Raw genomic sequence first — 20,350 nt, forward strand, 5'->3', positions numbered from 1 at the left:
TCTGTTCATCCAGGCCAGATCCAGAGGAGTCATGGGTCTACCACCCCCTGCAGGAGCAAAGAGGATCTGCGTCTGTTCGAGAGTGTCATCAGAGTAGACATGAGAGCAGCCCAGGGGCCACATGTTAATAAGTAAGTAATGGTGATTTGTAAAGGGCCTTCCTAGACCAGGGTCACAAAGCGATTTAACAATCAAAAACAATACACAGGTAAAATATAAACTTGCAGCCATTTGATGTTATTTCCGTGGGTAGAGTAGAACTAATACCAGTATCTTGAAGAAAAAATAACAATTTTAGTTTGTATTTATTACTGTATTTACTCTAAATTTAACTTCCTCAAGTTATTTGTTTACGAGTGAAGTGGGTTTTCTGATCATATTTAGAAAAATTAGTTATTTTATATAAAATAAAATTTTATCGGCATATACAGATTTTTATGATTTTTTTATGTTGCCGTTTTTTGTCCTTTTTAGTTTTCAGTCACATTATCTAACGTGGACACTGAGGAAGTAAACACACTGTGTGAAATACATTGTTACACACCTTAAACACAAAACACACACTGACACACACACTGAACACGTAGCAGAGTACCACACTGCCCTCTTCTGACCGTCACCGATCACCTGCAGATTGGAGAAAAATCGAAATTATTTCCATGAAACTATGAAGAAATCGATGAACTCATCTAGAAAGAAAGTAATAATGATATATTTTATTTTAATGTTAAATGTCCAAAGAAAATATCATAATCGTGATCACACTTAATTTGCATAAATGTCAAACACATTCCATTTCTTGGTGAAGTAGGAAGTGACTCTCATTCATTCATCGTCTCTAAAGCAAGGAACAGTCGAGTGACACAGGTGAGCGTTAACAAGTTAGTGTGGACAGGTGAGTGTGGACTGATGAGTGTGGATAGGTGAGTGTGGACAGGTGAGTGTGGACTGATGAGTGTGGACAAATGAGTGTGGACAAATGAGTGTGGACAGGTGAGTGTGGACAGGTGAGTGTGGACAAGATACCGTGGAATGATGAGTGTGGTCAGCTGAGTGTTAACAGGTGAGCGTTAACAGGTTAGTGTGGACAGCTGAGTGTGGAAAGGTGAGTGTGGAAAGGTGAGTGTGGACAGGTGAGTGTGGACAGATGAGTGTGGACAGATGAGTTTAGATAGATGAGTGTGGACAGGTGAGTGTGGACAGGTGAGTGTGGACAAGTGAGTGTGGACAAGTGAGTGTGGACAGGTGAGTGTGGACAGGTGAGTGTGGACAGCTGAGTGTGGACAGCTGAGTGTGGACAGCTGAGTGTGGACAGGAGAGTGTGGACAGGTGAGTGTGGACAGGTGAGTGTGGACAGGTGAGTGTGGACAGGTGAGCGTGGACAGATGAGTGTGGAAAGATGAATTTGGACAGATGAGTGTGGACAGGTGAGTGTGGACAGATGAGTGTGGACAGATGAGTGTGGACAGATGAGTGTGGACAGGTGAGTGTGGACAGATGAGCGTGGACAGATGAGCGTGGACAGGTGAGTGTGGACAGGTGAGTGTGGACAGGTGAGTGTGGGCAGGTGAGTGTAGACAAGTGAGTGTGGACAGGTGAGTGTGGACAGGTGAGCGTGGACAGATGAGTAATAATGATATATTTTATTTTAATGTTAAATGTCCAAAGAAAATATCTCAATCGTGATCACACTTAATTTGCATAAATGTCAAACACATTCCATTTCTTGGTGAAGTAGGAAGTGACTCTCATTCATTCATCGTCTCTTAAGCAAGGAACAGTCGAGTGACACAGGTGAGCGTTAACAAGTTAGTGTGGACAGGTGAGTGTGGACTGATGAGTGTGGATAGGTGAGTGTGGACAGGTGAGTGTGGGCAGGTGAGTGTAGACAAGTGAGTGTGGACAGGTGAGTGTGGACAGGTGAGTGTGGACAGGTGAGCGTGGACAGATCAGTTGTTCCCACGTCAGAGTTGCTCGATTACAGAAAACAAGAATGTGAAAAGACTTGATCTGCTTCATAGAACAGGTTTTTCCACATAACCTGGAATTCATCATCAAACACTCACTTACTTTCACTTACCTTTGACCTTTCTCTTCTTCTCTACATTATTTACTTGTTTTCTCCTCTACATTCATTTCTTCTCAATGTTGTCGTCCATGTTGACTTGTGCTCGTCAGACACTCGTGAAGTTCTGCGGTGGACTTGAGATTCTTCAGTGCTGAGATCTGTGGTGATGATGAAGAAGATGATGAAGATGATGAAGATGACGGTGGTCAGCGTGTTGTTGGGTGAGACTTATGACTCTGCTGTTGCTGAACATGCTCCACACTCTTCTTCACTCTGCTGCCGTCTGTCTTCAGCTGCTTCAGTGTGTCTGCAGAGAACTGTCTCCGAGCACCGTCTCTATGGAACAGTGGGAATGAAGCTGCAGTGGGACTGTAATTACACTGGTTTAATTACCGACATCAAAACTGTGTCTTGGCAGGACCCTCACAAGGACACGTACATGTACCAATTTAATTGTCAGCCCACAAACTGCAGCCATAAGTGTGAAGAAAAAAGTAATCCGACAAATCTTGTCAATATCCTCTGTGATGAAATATCCTCTGGAATGTTCTCACTCATCTTCAAGAAACCCAACATGACACAGAACAACACCAAATATGAACTAAGATTGGCTTTAGAGAAAGAAAATGATGAATCAAAGATTATCTGTGAAGTCACTCTACACCTGTCAGGTGAGTCTTCTGTCCTTCAGCGGCTCCACACATGTAGACTGTCAACACTGTTCTTGTCTTCGTACATACCCTTCATTCTATGGTCCAGTAGACTTCTACTACACCTCCTACTGGTCACTACTTTGAGTCATTTTCTCTGTACAACAACAACAAAGTCCACTTTATTTTCTCTCCTCCTGTGTCACCTCTGTCTTTGATCTGAGGCTAAAATATGTCTTTCATTCTGCAAACCTGGTCACTCAAAATACTCTTCAGATGACAGTGACGATTCAATGTTAATTCAGAAGATCCGTTTGCTGGGTTGATCAAATAAGTTGTTGATTTTCCTTTGACTCCTACAGATGCTCATACTGCTTGTGGTGTTTGTTGGGGTTTATTTGGACTGGCAGTGGCATTGTTAGTTTGCATTATATGCTTCTGTTGGTGGAAGAAAAACGGAGCGGAGAGAGATTCTACACACACAGCGTGAGTGTGTTGAAGTTCATCTGATCACATAAATGTCCACTTACTTTTCTTGACTTTCACATTCATACAGATGCTTTAGAACCAAAAGGAAAGAGCAACCAGCACTCCCTAATGAGGAAAACAAGGATGAAGGACCACTAGCAGGACAAGAGGAAGGAGCACAAGCACTACCTGCTCAACAAAAGGAGGTCACACCAGAACCTCCTACAGAAAATGATAACCTGCTGACGAGCAATTGAGTTATTGTTGAGTTCATCTGAACTGCATCTTGTTAAACAAACTAACAAATGTATTTTTGGTTTGTAAGGATATGACAACTTTACTGTAATCGATCATCTAGATTTAACACGCATTTCAAATAATCACTTGATTAACTGATAATCTTTCATATTTAGTTCCGATTAAATAATCATTGCCTCTCTTTAGAATCCACTCGCTCAGTTATTTGTCAGGTCACGTCAAGTCGACACTGAGAGATACAAAACAATCTCTCGATGGTGCCAGCTAGTGAAGGACAAGAACACAACATCTGCGTAAGTCAACTGATAAACAGATTCTCTCTAGAAGATCTAACTGCGGTAACTTTCCACAACTAACTCATGGCACGGCCATCTTAGAAGTCAAATGTTTAGAATCAGTGACCAATCATACATGCACAAACGACTAGAGGCGTTAAACTAAATATTCCTACTATAAAGATCCGCCGTTTCCTTAGAAATTTGCGCTCGTCATTCGAAGACGTCTCTGTGATAGTCTCTGCTCGGCCGAGTGCCATGAATCATGTCAGTGTGTCTCTGACTTTTGCATATTTCAATAAACGAGCATTTTCTCTTAACCTCATTCCTGTGTCTGAGTCCTTCTTACAGAAAATACAGCGGCAAATAATTATGTATATATTAATATATCATTAGCTGTTAAGCAACACTTCATGTCCAGAGAAAATCAACCAATTAGTTCCCATTTACCATTAAGAGAAGGAAACTAAGATGAAGGACGAATCTAAAAATGAAATGCTGATTTTGAGAGATTAGTAATCAACGATTTAACAAGTCCGACAAAAGAACACGTGAGCTTCAGAAACATTATCAAACATTCTTACATGTTGGTGCATTTGTGCGGATCATGTTATTTACATTATAGATTGCAGTGGATCAAAATGCATCTTTGTAGCTTTTGACATTTTAATTTATTATCATTGATTAAATATAAGAAAATAAAATGTCAAAACATATCGAAAATACGAATAAAAGCTTGTACTCACCAACATGCTTTTCCCCGCCTGCTTACTTAAAAATGAAATCAATTTTTATTTTCTCAAAAAAAAACCTCAATGTCTCCGTTGTACAGTGTTTCTGTGTTTTTTAATAAAGTTAGTAAGTAAGCAAGTAAGTAATGGTTATTTGTAAAGCGCCTTTCTAGGCCTGGGTCACACATTTGAAAAGGTAATGAGTGTAGTAACTTGATATGAAGGTCCAACATAAGTGAGATACATTGTGTGACCATCAGCGTTGTAATTACAAGTTATTACAAAATGTTAATGAAATATTGCATATAATTATAGATTTGAAAGGTGAATTACAAAAGTAATGAGTGCAGTTAGAATAATATGGTAGTCCTTTATTAGTCACATAAATGCGCTGACAATATGACTTGAAGTAAAGGAGTTAAAAAGACACTTATCAAAGAAGTCAACCCTTTTTCACTGTTCATCTATTGGAGGACGGTCCCTTAAAAGCCATGTCACTTGCCGTCTGTGTAGGGATCCCTATATTTTATCAGGACAATACGACTCAATATTGTGGTTCAAACGTGCTTGTAGTCAACACACCACGTAACTCTGATTGTAAAGAGGTAAGATTTGTAATTCAACACTGTAATGTTCCCGAGTTATTAACACGCAAAGATCGAATCTGCCAATATTGGGCCAACCTTGCTGAAGTGGTCACACTAGGCACTTTAACAATAAAAAAAACAATACACAGTTAAAATATATACTTAAATATTTTCTTTTTTTAATGTATAGATGTAGCAACCAAATTCAATGAGTAATCCTTCTTCAGCCATTACATATATTTTGAAATAGTTTGTGCTACTAACCAGGTGCTTATCCAATCACAGGACACGACACGATGATGTGACTGTTTGTGGTTCTTATCCAATCACATGACAGCAAAGTACACCACTCATTACTGACTCGAAAGGTGATGACTTAAAGCGACTAATACTTCCGATGAGGAAAAAATACATTGACTTCATACTGTTTGTCTTGAATCAGAGCAGGAGCTGAAGTGGGACTGTAATTACAATGGTTCAATTACCGACATCAAATCTGTGTCTTGGCAGGACCCTCACAAGGACACGTACATGTACCAATTTAATTGTCAGCCCACAAACTGCAGCCATAAGTGTGAAGAAAAAAGTAATCAGACAAATCTTGTCAATATCCTCTGTGATGAAATATCCTCTGGAATGTTCTCACTCATCTTCAAGAAACCCAACATGACACAGAACAACACCAAATATGTACTGGCTTTACAATATATTCATGAACAAAAGTACCGGTATATCTGTGGAGTCACTCTACACCTGTCAGGTGAGTCTTCTGTCCTTCAGCGGCTCCACACATGTAGACTGTCAACACTGTTCTTGTCTTCGTACATACCCTTCATTCTATGGTCCAGTAGACTTCTACTACACCTCCTACTGGTCACTACTTTGAGTCATTTTCTCTGTACAACAACAACAAAGTCCACTTTATTTTCTCTCCTCCTGTGTCACCTCTGTCTTTGATCTGAGGCTAAAATATGTCTTTCATTCTGCAAACCTGGTCACTCAAAATACTCTTCAGATGACAGTGACGATTCAATGTTAATTCAGAAGATCCGTTTGCTGGGTTGATCAAATAAGTTGTTGATTTTCCTGTGACTCCTACAGATGCTGATCCTGTGACTCATAGAGCTGTTGATCCTGCCCTTGTTGTTGGTTGGGTTTTATTTTCTGTACTGGCAGTGGCAGTGTTATACCACTGTTGTAGGAAGAAAAACGGAGCGGAGAGAGTTTCTACAGCGTGAGTGTGTTGAAGTTCATCTGGTCACATATATGACAACTAACTTTCCTTGACTTTCACATTCATAGAGATTCTTAAGAAACTAAATGGAAGAGCAACCAGCAACCCCCCGAAAAGGAAAACGAATGACCACTAGCAAAACTCCAGAACAAGAGGAAGGAGCACAAGCACTACCTGCTCAACAAAAGGAGGTCACACCAGAACCCCCTACAGAAAATGATAACCTGCTGACGAGCGATTGAGTTATTGTTGAGTTCATCTGAACTGCATCTTGTTAAACAAACTAACAAATGTATTTTTGGTTTGTAAGGATATGACAACTTTACTGTAATCGATCATCTAGATTTAACACGCATTTCAAATAATCACTTGATTAACTGATAATCTTTCATATTTAGTTCCGATTAAATAATCATTGCCTCTCTTTAGAATCCACTCGCTCAGTTATTTGTCAGGTCACGTCAAGTCGACACTGAGAGATACAAAACAATCTCTCGATGGTGCCAGCTAGTGAAGGACAAGAACACAACATCTGCGTAAGTCAACTGATAAACAGATTCTCTCCAGAAGATCTAACTGCGGTAACTTTCCACAACTAACTCATGGCACGGCCATCTTAGAAGTCAAATGTTTAGAATCAGTGACCAATCATACATGCACAAACGACTAGAGGCGTTAAACTAAATATTCCTACTATAAAGATCCGCCGTTTCCTTAGAAATTTGCGCTCGTCATTCGAAGACGTCTCTGTGATAGTCTCTGCTCGGCCGAGTGCCATGAATCATGTCAGTGTGTCTCTGACTTTTGCATATTTCAATAAACGAGCATTTTCTCTTAACCTCATTCCTGTGTCTGAGTCCTTCTTACCGCCACCACCACGTACCTCGACTGGGGAGGGGTCGGTTCATCGGAACAAAACCCTAACGATACCGTAGACAACATTAACGTCATGCTTACTCCAACATGAATGAATCCACCTCATAATAGCATCCATTTGACACCATGGTTGGAGAATCATACAGAATCACACAAACAAAGCACATCAACCTCAACATTAAGATAAGGTAAGTTAAGGTAAAACTTTATTGATCCCTCAGGAGGTCTCTTTCGGGAAATTGTTTTTTTTCAATAGCCACAGAAAATACAGCGGCAAATTATTATATATATATATATTAATATATCATTAGCTGTTAAGCAACACTTCATGTCCAGAGAAAATCAACCAATTAGTTCCCATTTACCATTAAGAGAAGGAAACTAAGATCACGGACAAATCTAAAAATGAAATGCTGATTTTGAGAGATTAGTAATCAACGATTTAACAAGTCCGACAAAAGAACACATGAGCTTCAGAAACATTATCAAACATTCGTACATGTTGGTGCATTTGTGCGGATCACGTTATTTAGATTGCAGTGGATCAAAATGCATCTTTGTAGCTTTTCACATTTTAATTTATTATCATTGATTAAATATAAGAAAATAAAATGTCAAAACATATTGAAAATACGAATAAAAGCTTGTACTCACCAACATGCTTTTCCTCGCCTGCTTACTTAAAAATGAAATCAATTTTTCTTTTCTCAAAAAAACCCCTCAATGTCTCCGTTGTACAGTGTTTCTGTGTTTTTTAATAAAGTTAGTAAGTAAGCAAGTAAGTAATGGTTATTTGTAAAGCGCCTTTCTAGGCCTGGGTCACACATTTGAAAAGGTAATGAGTGTAGTAACTTGATATGAAGGTCCAACATAAGTGACATTGTGTGACCATCAGCGTTGTAATTACAGAGTTATTACAAAATGTTAATGAAATATTGCATATAATTATAGATTTGAAAGGTGAATTAAAAAAGTAATGAGTGTAGTTAGAATAATATGGTAGTCCTTTATTAGTCACATAAATGCGCTGACAATATGACTTGAAGTAAAGGAGTTAAAAAGACACTTATCAAAGAAGTCAACCCTTTTTCACTGTTCATCTATTGGAGGACGGTCCCTTAAAAGCCATGTCACTTGCCGTCTGTGTAGGGATCCCTATATTTTATCAGGACAATACGACTCAATATTGTGGTTCAAACGTGCTTGTAGTCAACACACCTCTGATTGTAAAGAGGTAAGATTTGTAATTCAACACTGTAATGTTCCCGAGTTATTAACACGCAAAGATCGAATCTGCCAATATCGGGCCAACCTTGCTGAAGTGGTCACACTAGGCACTTTAACAATAAAAAAAACAATACACAGTTAAAATATATACTTAAATCTTTTCTTTTTTTAATGTATAAATGTAGCAACCAAATTCAATGAGTAATCCTTCTTCAGCCATTACGTATATTTTGAAATAGTTTGTGCTACTAACCAGGTGCTTATCCAATCACAGGACACGACACGATGATGTCATTGACTGTTTGTGGTTCTTATCCAATCACATGACAGCAAAGTACACCACTCATTACTGACTCGAAAAGTAATGTCTTAAGGCGACTAATACTTCCGATGAGGAAAAAATACATTGACTTCATACTGTTTGTCTTGAATCAGACTCCTGGATTCATCTCTGTTATTCCAACAATCAAGTCATGTTTCGTGAACTCGTCAGGATGTTGAAGACTTGAGTCAGTGTTAGACTGACTGGACAAACCTTTAGGACACACAATAGATTATCAATAGTGGAGTCGTTATCTTTTAACAACAGGTGGAGGTGGATCTGTTCATCCAGGCCAGATCCAGAGGAGTCATTGGTCTACCACCCCCTGCAGGAGTAAAGAGGATCTGCGTCTGTTCGAGAGTGTCATCAGAGTAGACATGAGAGCAGCCCAGGGGCCACATGTTAATAAGTAAGTAATGGTGATTTGTAAAGGGCCTTCCTAGACCAGGGTCACAAAGCGATTTAACAATCAAAAACAATACACAGGTAAATTATAAACTTGCAGCCATTTGATGATATTTCCGTGGGTAGAGTAGAACTAATACCAGTATCTTGAAGAAAAAATAACAATTTTAGTTTGTATTTATTACTGTATTAACTCTAAATTTAACTTCCTCAAGTTATTTGTTTACGAGTGAAGTGGGTTTTCTGATCATATTTAGAAAAATAAGTTATTTTATATAAAATAAAATTTTATCGGCATATACAGATTTTTATGATTTTTTTATGTTGCCGTTTTTTGTCCTTTTTAGTTTTCAGTCACAACAGTCACATTATCTAACGTGGACTCTGAGGAAGTAAACACACTGTGTGAAACACATTGTTACACACCTTAAACACAAAACACACACTGACACACACACTGAACACGTAGCAGAGTACCACACTGCCCTCTTCTGACCGTCACCGATCACCTGCATTGGAGAAAAATCGAAATTATTTCCATGAAACTATGAAGAAATGGATGAACTCATCTATAAAGAAAGTAATAATGATATATTTTATTGTAATGTTAAATGTCCAAAGAAAATATCTCAATCGTGATCACACTTAATTTGCATAAATGTTAAACACATTCCATTTCTTGGTGAAGTAGGAAGTGACTCTCATTCATTCATCGTCTCTAAAGCAAGGAACAGTCGAGTGACACAGGTGAGCGTTAACAAGTTAGTGTGGACAGGTGAGTGTGGACTGATGAGTGTGGATAGGTGAGTGTGGACAGGTGAGTTTGGACTGATGAGTGTGGATAGGTGAGTGTGGATAGGTGAGTGTGGACAGGTGAGTGTGGACTGATGAGTGTGGATAGGAGAGCGTGGACAGGTGAGTGTGGACAAGTTACCGTGGAATGATGAGTGTGATCAGCTGAGTGTTAACAGGTGAGCGTTAACAGGTTAGTGTGGACAGCTGAGTGTGGAAAGGTGAGTGTGGACAGGTGAGTGTGGACAGATGAGTGTGGACAGATGAGTTTAGATAGATGAGTGTGGACAGGTGAGTGTGGACAGGTGAGTGTGGACAGGTGAGTGTGGACAGGTGAGTGTGGACAGGTGAGTGTGGACAAGTGAGTGTGGACAGGTGAGTGTGGACAGCTGAGTGTGGACAGGAGAGTGTGGACAGGTGAGTGTGGACAGGTGAGTGTGGACAGGTGAGCGTGGACAGGTGAGCGTGGAAAGATGAGTTTGGACAGATGAGTGTGGACAGGTGAGTGTGGACAGATGAGTGTGGACAGATGAGTGTGGACAGGTGAGTGTGGACAGATGAGCGTGGACAGGTGAGTGTGGACAGATGAGTGTGGACAAGTGAGTGTGGACAGATGAGTGTGGACAGATGAGTGTGGACAGGTGAGTGTGGACAGGTGAGCGTTAACAGGTTAGTGTGGACAGCAGAGTGTGGACAGGTGTGTGTGGACAGGTGAGTGTGGACAGGTGAGTGTGGACAGATGAGTGTGGACAGGTGAGCGTGGACAGGTGAGCGTGGACAGGTGAGCGTGGACAGATGAGTGTGGACAGGTGAGTGTGAACAGATGAGCGTAAACAGGTTAGTGTGGACAGTTGAGTGTGGACAGATGTGTGTGGACAGGTGAGTGTGGACAGATGAGTGTGGACAGATGAGTGTGGACAGGTGAGTGTGAACAGATGAGCGTAAACAGGTGAGTGTGGACAGTTGAGTGTGGACAGGTGTGTGTGGACAGATGAGTGTGGACAGATGAGCGTGGACAGATGAGCGTGGACGGGTGAGCTTGGACAGGTGAGTGTGGACAGATGAGCTTGGACAGGTGAGTGTGGACAGGTGAGCGTGGACAGGTGAGCGTGGACAGGTGAGCGTGGACAGGTGAGCGTGGACAGGTGAGTGTGGACAGGTGAGTGTGGACAGGTGAGCGTGGACAGGTGAGCGTGGACAGATGAGTGTGGACAGGTGAGCGTGGACAGATGAGCGTGGACAGATGAGTCTGGACAGATGAGTGTGGACAGGTGAGTGTGGACAGGTGAGCGTGGACAGGTGAGTGTGGACAGATGAGCGTGGACAGGTGAGTGTGGACAGGTGAGCGTGGACAGGTGAGCGTGGACAGATGAGCGTGGACAGATGAGCGTGGACAGGTGAGTGTGGACAGATGAGCGTTGACAGATGAGCGTGGACAGATGAGCTTGGACAGATGAGCGTGGACAGATGAGCGTGGACAGGTGAGTGTGGACAGATGAGCGTTGACAGATGAGCGTGGACAGATGAGCGTGGACAGGTGAGCGTGGACAGATGAGCGTGGACAGATGAGCGTGGACAGGTGAGTGTGGACAGATGAGCGTTGACAGATGAGCGTGGACAGATGAGCGTGGACAGATGAGCGTGGACAGGTGAGCGTGGACAGGTGAGCGTGGACAGGTGAGCGTGGACAGGTGAGTGTGGACAGATGAGCGTGGACAGATGAGTGTGGACAGGTGAGTGTGGACAGATGAGTGTGGACAGATGGGTGTGGACAGGTGAGCGTGGACAGATGAGTGTGGACAGATGAGTGTGGACAGGTGAGTGTGGACAGATGAGTGTGGACAGATGGGTGTGGACAGGTGAGCGTGGACAGATGAGCGTGGACAGATGAGTGTGGACAGGTGAGTGTGGACAGATGAGTGTGGACAGATGGGTGTGGACAGGTGAGTGTGGACAGATGAGTGTGGACAGATGGGTGTGGACAGGTGAGCGTGGACAGGTGAGCGTAAACAGATGAGTTGTTCCCACGTCAGAGTTGCACGATTACAGAAAACAAGAATGTGAAAAGACTTGATCTGCTTCATAGAACAGGTTTTTCCACATAACCTGGAATTCATCATCAAACACTCACTTACTTTCACTTACCTTTGACCTTTCTCTTCTTCTCTACATTATTTACTTGTTTTCTCCTCTACATTCATTTCTTCTCAATGTTGTCGTCCATGTTGACTTGTGCTCGTCAGACACTCGTGAAGTTCTGCGGTGGACTTGAGATTCTTCAGTGCTGAGATCTGTGGTGATGATGAAGAAGATGATGAAGATGATGAAGATGACGGTGGTCAGCGTGTTGTTGGGTGAGACTTATGACTCTGCTGTTGCTGAACATGCTCCACACTCTTCTTCACTCTGCTGCCGTCTGTCTTCAGCTGCTTCAGTGTGTCTGCAGAGAACTGTCTCCGAGCACCGTCTCCACGGAACAGTGGGCATGGAGCTGCAGTGGGACTGTAATTACACTGGTTTAATTACCGACATCAAAACTGTGTCATGGCAGGAGCATCGCAACGTACTGTACCAATTTGGATGTAACACCTCAGACTACACCCATGATTGTGAAAAACCAAACATTCAGGATAATCTTGTCAAGGTCCTCTGTGGTGAAATATCCTCTGGAACGTTCTCACTCATCTTCAAGAAACCCAACATGACACAGAACAACACCAAATATCAACTAAGATTGGCTTTAGAGAAAGAAAATGGTGAATCAAAGACCATCTGTGAAGTCACTCTACACCTGTCAGGTGAGTCTTCTGTCCTTCAGCTGCTCCACACATGTAGACTGTCAACACTGTTCTTGTCTTCGTACATACCCTTCATTCTATGGTCCAGTAGACTTCTACTACACCTCCTACTGGTCACTACTGTGAGCCATTTTCTCTGTACAACAACAACAAAGTCCACTTTATTTTCTCTCCTCCTGTGTCACCTCTGTCTTTGATCTGAGGCTAAAATATGTCTTTCATTCTGCAAACCTGGTCACTCAAAATACTCTTCAGATGACAGTGACGATTCAATGTTAATTCAGAAGATCCGTTTGCTGGGTTGATCAAATAAGTTGTTGATTTTCCTGTGACTCCTACAGATGTTGATCCTGTGACTCCTACAGATGTTGATCCTGTGACTCCTACAGATGTTGATCCTGTGACTCCTACAAAAGCTGATCCTGGGAATCCTACAAAAGCTGATCCTGTGAATCCTACAAAAGCTCATACTTCTTCTAGTGTTTGTTGGGACTTAGTTACTGCACTGGCAGTGGCAGTGGCAGTGGCAGTGGCAGTGGCAGTGGCATTGTTAGTTGGCATTATATACTGCTATCGTAGGAAGAAAAACGGAGCGGAGAGAGATTCTACACACACAGCGTGAGTGTATTGAAGCTCATCTGGTCACATAAATGTGAACTTACTTTACTTGACTTTCGCATTCATACAGATCCTTTAGAACCAAAAGGAAAGAGCAACCATCACTCCCCAATGAGGAAAACAAGAACAAAGGACCACTAGCAATACCCGCAGAACAAGAGGAAGGAGCACCAGCACTACCTGCTCAACAAAATGAGGTCACACCAGAACCTCCTACAGAAAATGATAACATGCTGACGAGCAATTGAGTTATTGTTGAGTTCATCTGAGCTGCATCTTGTTAAACAAACTAACAAATGTATTTTTGGTTTGTAAGGATATAACAACTTTACTGTAATCGATCACCTAGATTTAACACGCATTTCAAATAATCACTTGATTAACTGATAATCTTTCATATTTAGCTACGATTAAATAATCATTGCCTCTCTTTAGAATCCACTCGCTCAGTTATTTGTCAGGTCACGTCAAGTCGACAGATCTAACTGCGGTAACTTTCCACAACTAACTCATGGCACAGCCATCTTAGAAGTCAAATGTTTAGAATCAGTGACCAATCATACATGCACAAACGACTAGAGGCGTTAAACTAAATATTCATACTATAAAGATCCGCCATTTCGTTAGAACTTTGCGCTCGTCATTCGAAGACGTCTCTGTGATAGTCTCTGCTCGGCCGAGTGCCATGAATCATGTCAGTGTGTCTCTGACTTTTGCATATTTCAATAAAGGAGCATTTTCTCTTAAACTCATTCCTGTGTCTGAGTCCTTCTTACCGCCACCACTACGTACCTCGACTGGGGAGGGGTCGGTTCATCGGAACAAAACCCTAACGATACCGTAGACAAAATTAACGTCATGCTTACTCCAACATGAATGAATCCACCTCATAATAGCATCCATTTGACACCATGGTTGGAGAATCATACAGAATCACACAAACAAACCACATCAACCTCAACATTAAGGTAAGATAAGTTAAGGTAAAACTTTATTGATCCCTCAGGAGGTCTCTTTCAGGAAATTGTTTTTTTCAATAGCCACAGAAAATACAGCGGCAAATTATTATATATATATATATATTAATATATCATTAGCTGTTAAGCAACACTTCATGTCCAGAGAAAATCAACCAATTAGTTCCCATTTACCATTAAGAGAAGGAAACTAAGATCAAGGACGAATCTAAAAATGAAATGCTGATGTCATGTTTTGGTGTTTTCCTGTTTTATTTTGAAGTCGGTTTCCTGTTTTGGTTCGTGTCTTTGCTTTTGTCTTGACAGACGCAGGCAGGTGCGTGGCTGGGGGTGATTGAATGGCGGGTTCTTCCCGTGACAGAATTCTCTGGCCACCAAATGGACCCAGCGTAAGTGAAGGAGCTCCGCCGAGCCCTCGGTTCTCAAGGAACCAGACTTTGTTCGCTCGAGGAGATGACACGGGAGAGTCACGCAGCGCTGGTCCAGCTGTCAGCCGCCGTGGGTGAGTTGACTCTCCGTGTGGCCCCTCCCGCACCTGTTGCAGCCGCTGCAGCCTCTGTACGCACGCCGACTGTCTCTGCTCCTGCTAAATCTGAGGCTGCCGGTTCTACGCGAACCCACGATACCCACGCCGGGATATTATAGTGGAGAAGTGGGTGGTTGTTCACGCTTTTTGCTCCAAGTTCAGTTAGTATTTAGCCAGCAGCCCTCCTTGTTTTCTGCGGGTCGCGCTCAGATCGCTTATCTAATAAACCTCCTCCGGGGTAGAGCAGCGGACTGGGCTACTTCCCTGTGGGAGGCTAACTCTCCGGCTCTAGCTAATTTTGACTGTTTCTCTGACAAGATGCGCCGGGTTTTTGACCTACCTCATCGCTCTCCCGCGGTGTCCTCTCGCAAACTACTCAGGTTACGACAGGGCGAGGAGTCTGTGGGGCATTACTCGGTAGATTTCCAAATTTTAGCTGCTGAGAGTGGTTGGAATGAACCCGCACTGATCACCGCGTTTACCCAGGGGTTAGGTAGCGCAGTCAGGGATCAACTCTCCACACGGGAGGAACCAGAGGGGTTGGAGGCTCTTATCAGCCTAGCCATCAGGATTGATAATAGGTTGAGGGAGCGCCGCAGGGAACATGGCAGGGACGTTTTCTCTCCTTCTTTTCCTCCTTTTGACCAACCAGCGCCTCTGTTGACTCCTGAGACTCCGACGCCGCCACCCGATGAGCCGATGCAGCTGGGTCGGACACGTTTGTCTCCGGAACAGCGCTCCCACAGGCTCACGAAGGGACTGTGTCTGTACTGCGGCGAGCCTGGTCATCGACTACGTGTCTGCCCCAGTCGACCTAAGGTTAGTGCTCGGGTGGGACACACTCGTTCGTCTCATGACCCGACTCACCGGATCACCCTACCTGGTCTTTTGACGGTTGACTTGACTTCGACGGCGGAAACTGTACTAATCGACTCTGGCGCTGACGACAATTTTATTGACCGAGACTTCGCTCTTTCCCTCAACCTTCCCCTGGTTAAACTAGACGTTCCCCGCCCGGTCTGCTCCATAGATGGCCGACCACTACTCGACGTTACTCACCAGACTACTCCCCTTTCCCTCACGATTTCGGGTAACCACTCTGAGTTAATTTGTTTTCTTCTGATTTCTTCTCCCTCTTCTCCTATTGTTCTCGGTCTCCCCTGGCTTCGTATCCATAACCCTCACTTTGATTGGGTGAACTCCACGGTACTTGGTTGGAGCCCGCATTGTCATTCACAGTGTCTCCGTTCTGCACCTACTTCCTCTCGTCCTCCACTTCCCATCTCTCCCCCTCCTGACCTTTCCTCCGTTCCTCCGGAGTACCACAGTTTGGGTGAGGTTTTTAGCAAAGAGAGGGCGCTATCCCTACCACTGCACCGTCCCTATGACTGCGCCATCAACCTACTTCCTGGTTCTCCACTTCCCTGTAGTCGACTGTACAAGGTTTCTCGCCCGGAGCGCCAGGCCCTCGACACTTATATCGGGGAGTCACTGACCGCCGGTTTTAATTCGCCCCTCTCAGCGGTGTTCCAGAGACTTATCAATGAGGTCTTAGGGGACTTCTTGAGTGATTTTGTGTACGTTTATCTTGACGACATTCTGATCTTTTCCAGTTCTCCTGAGGAACACGTCAGCCACGTCCGCCGCGTTCTCCAATGATTATTAGAGAACAGACTGTTTGTCAAGGCAGAGAAGTGCGAGTTCGGAGTCCCCACAGTGAGTTTTTTGGGTTTTATTCTAGGGCAGGGTCAGCTGCGGCCAGATCCCATGAAGGTGGAGGCAGTTGCTCAAATGCCGGTGCCTGTTAGCCGCAAGGAATTGCAGCGATTCTTGGGTTTCGCTAATTTTTGTCGCAGGTTCATCCGGGGTTATAGCCAGGTTGCCGCTCCATTAACCCAGCTTACCTCCACCAAGAGTGCTTTCACCTGGTCCTCCAAGGCGGACGACTCCTTCAACCGGCTGCGCTCGCTGTTCTCCTCCGCGCCTATCCTACGACACCCCGACCCAGCCCGTCAGTTCATCGTGGAGGTGGACGCTTCGGACACCGGCATAGGGGCAGTGCTGTCCCAGAGGTGCGCCAGGGACAACAAGGTGCATCCCTGTGCTTTCTATTCCCGGAAGCTGTCCCCAGCGGAGCAGAACTATGACATTGGCAACCGGGAGCTCCTGGCGGTGGTGGCTGCACTTCAGGAGTGGAGGCATTGGCTGGAAGGCTCAGAGGTACCCTTTCTGGTTTTAACGGATCATCGGAACTTGCTCTACCTACAGGAGGCCAGGCGCCTGAACTCCCGCCAGGCCCGTTGGGCCCTGTTTTTGGGTCGTTTCGACTTTTCCCTGACGTACCGCCCGGGAGGTAAGAACGTTAAGCCTGATGCCTTATCCCGTCAGTTTGCTCCTTCCCAGGAGGGTCTGGCAGAGGAGGCCATCCTTCCGAAGCGGTGCTTTATCAGGGCGGCCAGCTGGGATATAGAGAGGGTTGTTCAGGAGGCCCAGGAGAGTGACCCAGGACCTAGCTCTGGACCGCCTGATAGACTGTTTGTTCCGCAGCCAGCTCGTGCCCAGGTTCTTCAATGGGGGCACACCCACAAGGTAGCGTGTCACCCGGGCGTTTCAAGGACACTCTCGTTTCTCAGGCAGAGATTCTGGTGGCCGGAGATGGCACGCGACGTCCTGGAGTTTGTGGCTGCATGTACCACGTGTGCTCGCGGAAAGTCCTCTCATCGCCCCCCCGCTGGACTCCTTCGACCCTTACCTGTGCCGAGTCGCCCCTGGTCGCACATCTCTGTGGATTTCGTCACCGGTCTCCCTCCTTCCATGGGTAGGACAGTAATCCTGACAGTAGTGGACCGCTTTTCCAAGATGGTTCATTTTATCCCCCTGATAAAGTTACCGTCAGCCTTGGAGACAGCGGACCTGCTGGTCCTACATGTTTTTAGACTCCATGGAATCCCGGCAGACATTGTCTCGGATCAGGGACCCCAGTTCTCCTCGCAGGTATGGAGAGCTTTCTGTAGATCCCTGGGGGCTAAGGCTAGCCTTTCATCGGGGTACCATCCGCAGAGCAAAGGCCAGACGGAACGGGCCAACCAGGACCTGGAATCAGCTCTACGCTGCGTGTCTGCTCGTCACCCGGCCTCCTGGTGTCAGCACATCCCCTGGGTGGAGTATTCTCACAACTCCCTAACTTCATCTGCCACTGGGAGGTCACCATTCATGGCAGCGTACGGTTACCAACCACCTCTCTTCCCCTCTCAGGAGAGGGAGGCAGCGGTTCCCTTAGTTCGGGCCCACCTACGACGTTGTCGATCTGTCTGGCACCAGACCAGGGCGGCCTTATCCCGCACCGCCACAAGAAATCAACGCCTCGCTGATAAGCACCGTGTGCCAGCCCCGAGGTACTCACCTGGCCAGAAGGTCTGGCTATCCACCCGGGACCTTCCCCTTCCAGTGGAATCACGCAAGCTGGCTCCTAGGTTCGTGGGGCCGTTCGAGATCGAAAGGATCATTAATCCCACTGCCATGCGCCTCAAGCTCCCTCCGTCGCTCAAGGTCCATCCCACCTTCCACGTCTCTCTCCTGAAGCCCGTCTCAACCAGTCCTCTCAGTGCGCCAGCCGAGCCTCCACCTCCTCCGCTCATCATTGACAATCACCCTGCGTACAAGGTCCACAAGATCCTGGAGGTTCGCCGCAGAGGTCGGGGCTTCCAGTACCTAGTGGACTGGGAGGGCTACGGTCCAGAGGAGCGCTCCTGGATCTCCCGCTCACTCATCCTGGACCTCTCCCTCCTCCGAGACTTTTACCGGGAGCACCCGGAAAGACCGGGTAGAACGCCTGGAGGCGCTACTTAGAGGGGGGGTACTGTCATGTTTTGGTGTTTTCCTGTTTTATTTTGAAGTCGGTTTCCTGTTTTGGTTCGTGTCTTTGCTTTTGTCTTGACAGACGCAGGCAGGTGCGCGGCTGGGGGTGATTGAATGGCGGGTTCTTCCCACAGAAAAGGAGCGTCGCGGACCTGAAGAACTCGCCAGAGAATTGAGTTTCCAGACGAGGTTGGCATTCGCTGATTCTCTATGCTCGTGTTTCGTATGAACTTTTACCTAAGACCCCTGACGTTGTCAGCGCCTTGTTTTGCTCACGTGAGTCTTTTTCCTCTTTTGTTTTAGTTCCGGATCTGAGATCCCGATCTCCAGCCGCGTCCTGCCTTCGTCCCAAGTTCCTGATTTGTTTTTTGTTTCGGTCCCTTCCGACCGCTTGGAATATTAAAAGACTTTGCTTGAACATTTGCTCCAAGGATATTTGTCCACTTCCGCTTCTGGGTCTCCTGCCGAGTTCCACCTGTGACAGCTGATTTTGAGAGATTAGTACACAACGATTTAACAAGTCCGACAAAAGAACACATGAGCTTCAGAAACATTATCAAACATTCGTACATGTTGGTGCATTTGTGCGGATCACGTTATTTACGTTATAGATTGCAGTGGATCAAAATGCATCTTTGTAGCTTTTGACATTTTAATTTATTATCATTGATTAAATATAAGAAAATAAAATGTCAAAACATATTGAAAATACGAATAAAAGCTTGTACTCACCAACATGCTTTTCCTCGCCTGCTTACTTAAAAATGAAATCAATCTTTCTTTTCTCAAAAAAAACCCTCAATGTCTCCGTTGTACAGTGTTTCTGTGTTTTTTAATAAAGTTAGTAAGTAAGCAAGTAAGTAATGGTTATTTGTAAAGCGCCTTTCTAGGCCTGGGTCACACATTTGAAAAGGTAATGAGTGTAGTAACTTGATATGAAGGTCCAACATAAGTGACATTGTGTGACCATCAGCGTTGTAATTACAGAGTTATTACAAAATGTAAATGAAATATTGCATATAATTATAGATTTGAAAGGTGAATTAAAAAAGTAATGAGTGTAGTTAGAATAATATGGTAGTCCTTTATTAGTCACATAAATGCGCTGACAATATGACTTGAAGTAAAGGAGTTAAAAAGACAATTATCAGAGAAGTCAACCCTTTTTCACTGTTCATCTATTGGAGGACGGTCCCTTAAAAGCCATGTCACTTGCCGTCTGTGTAGGGATCCCTATATTTTATCAGGACAATACGACTCAATATTGTGGTTCAAACGTGCTTGTAGTCAACACACCACGTAACTCTGATTGTAAAGAGGTAAGATTTGTAATTCAACACTGTAATGTTCCCGAGTTATTAACACGCAAAGATCGAATCTGCCAATATCGGGCCAACCTTGCTGAAGTGGTCACACTAGGCACTTTAACAATAAAAAAAACAATACACAGTTAAAATATATACTTAAATCTTTTCTTTTTTTAATGTATAAATGTAGCAACCAAATTCAATGAGTAATCCTTCTTCAGCCATTACGTATATTTTGAAATAGTTTGTGCTACTAACCAGGTGCTTATCCAATCACAGGACACGACACGATGATGTCATTGACTGTTTGTGGTTCTTATCCAATCACATGACAGCAAAGTACACCACTCATTACTGACTCGAAAGGTGATGG

General features: G+C 44.3%; 1 protein-coding gene and 1 long non-coding RNA gene across 5 annotated transcripts in view; both read left to right on the plus strand.

The window, feature by feature from the left end:
• The first annotated feature begins 812 nt into the window (after positions 1 to 812).
• Positions 813 to 20,350, plus strand: part of LOC148068428 (uncharacterized) — a 36,986-nt gene continuing 17,448 nt past the window's right edge. The window contains exons 1-3 of one of the 2 annotated variants that reach the window (XR_015713193.1): positions 813 to 867; positions 2,179 to 2,289; positions 2,362 to 2,739. This is a non-coding gene — a long non-coding RNA (uncharacterized LOC148068428). The other variant, XR_015713192.1, reaches the window with a different exon arrangement.
• Positions 9,784 to 14,061, plus strand: LOC148068429 (uncharacterized). 3 transcript variants are annotated; one of them, XM_087804273.1, is made up of 5 exons: positions 9,784 to 9,848; positions 12,137 to 12,247; positions 12,320 to 12,691; positions 13,033 to 13,309; positions 13,380 to 14,061. In XM_087804273.1, the coding sequence occupies exons 2-5, from the start codon at positions 12,193 to 12,195 to the stop codon at positions 13,555 to 13,557; spliced, it is 882 nt and encodes a 293-aa protein (XP_087660399.1). In that variant the 5' UTR covers positions 9,784 to 9,848; positions 12,137 to 12,192; the 3' UTR covers positions 13,558 to 14,061. The 3 variants fall into 3 exon arrangements, with proteins under 3 accessions (XP_087660399.1, XP_087660402.1, XP_087660401.1); XM_087804276.1 differs by having other exon boundaries at positions 13,081 to 13,309; XM_087804275.1 differs by lacking the exon at positions 9,784 to 9,848 and having other exon boundaries at positions 11,802 to 12,247.

This window comes from Callionymus lyra, chromosome 12 (assembly GCF_982586985.1).
Source record: "Callionymus lyra chromosome 12, fCalLyr1.hap1.1, whole genome shotgun sequence".
NCBI classification, from domain to species: Eukaryota; Metazoa; Chordata; class Actinopteri; order Syngnathiformes; family Callionymidae; genus Callionymus; species Callionymus lyra.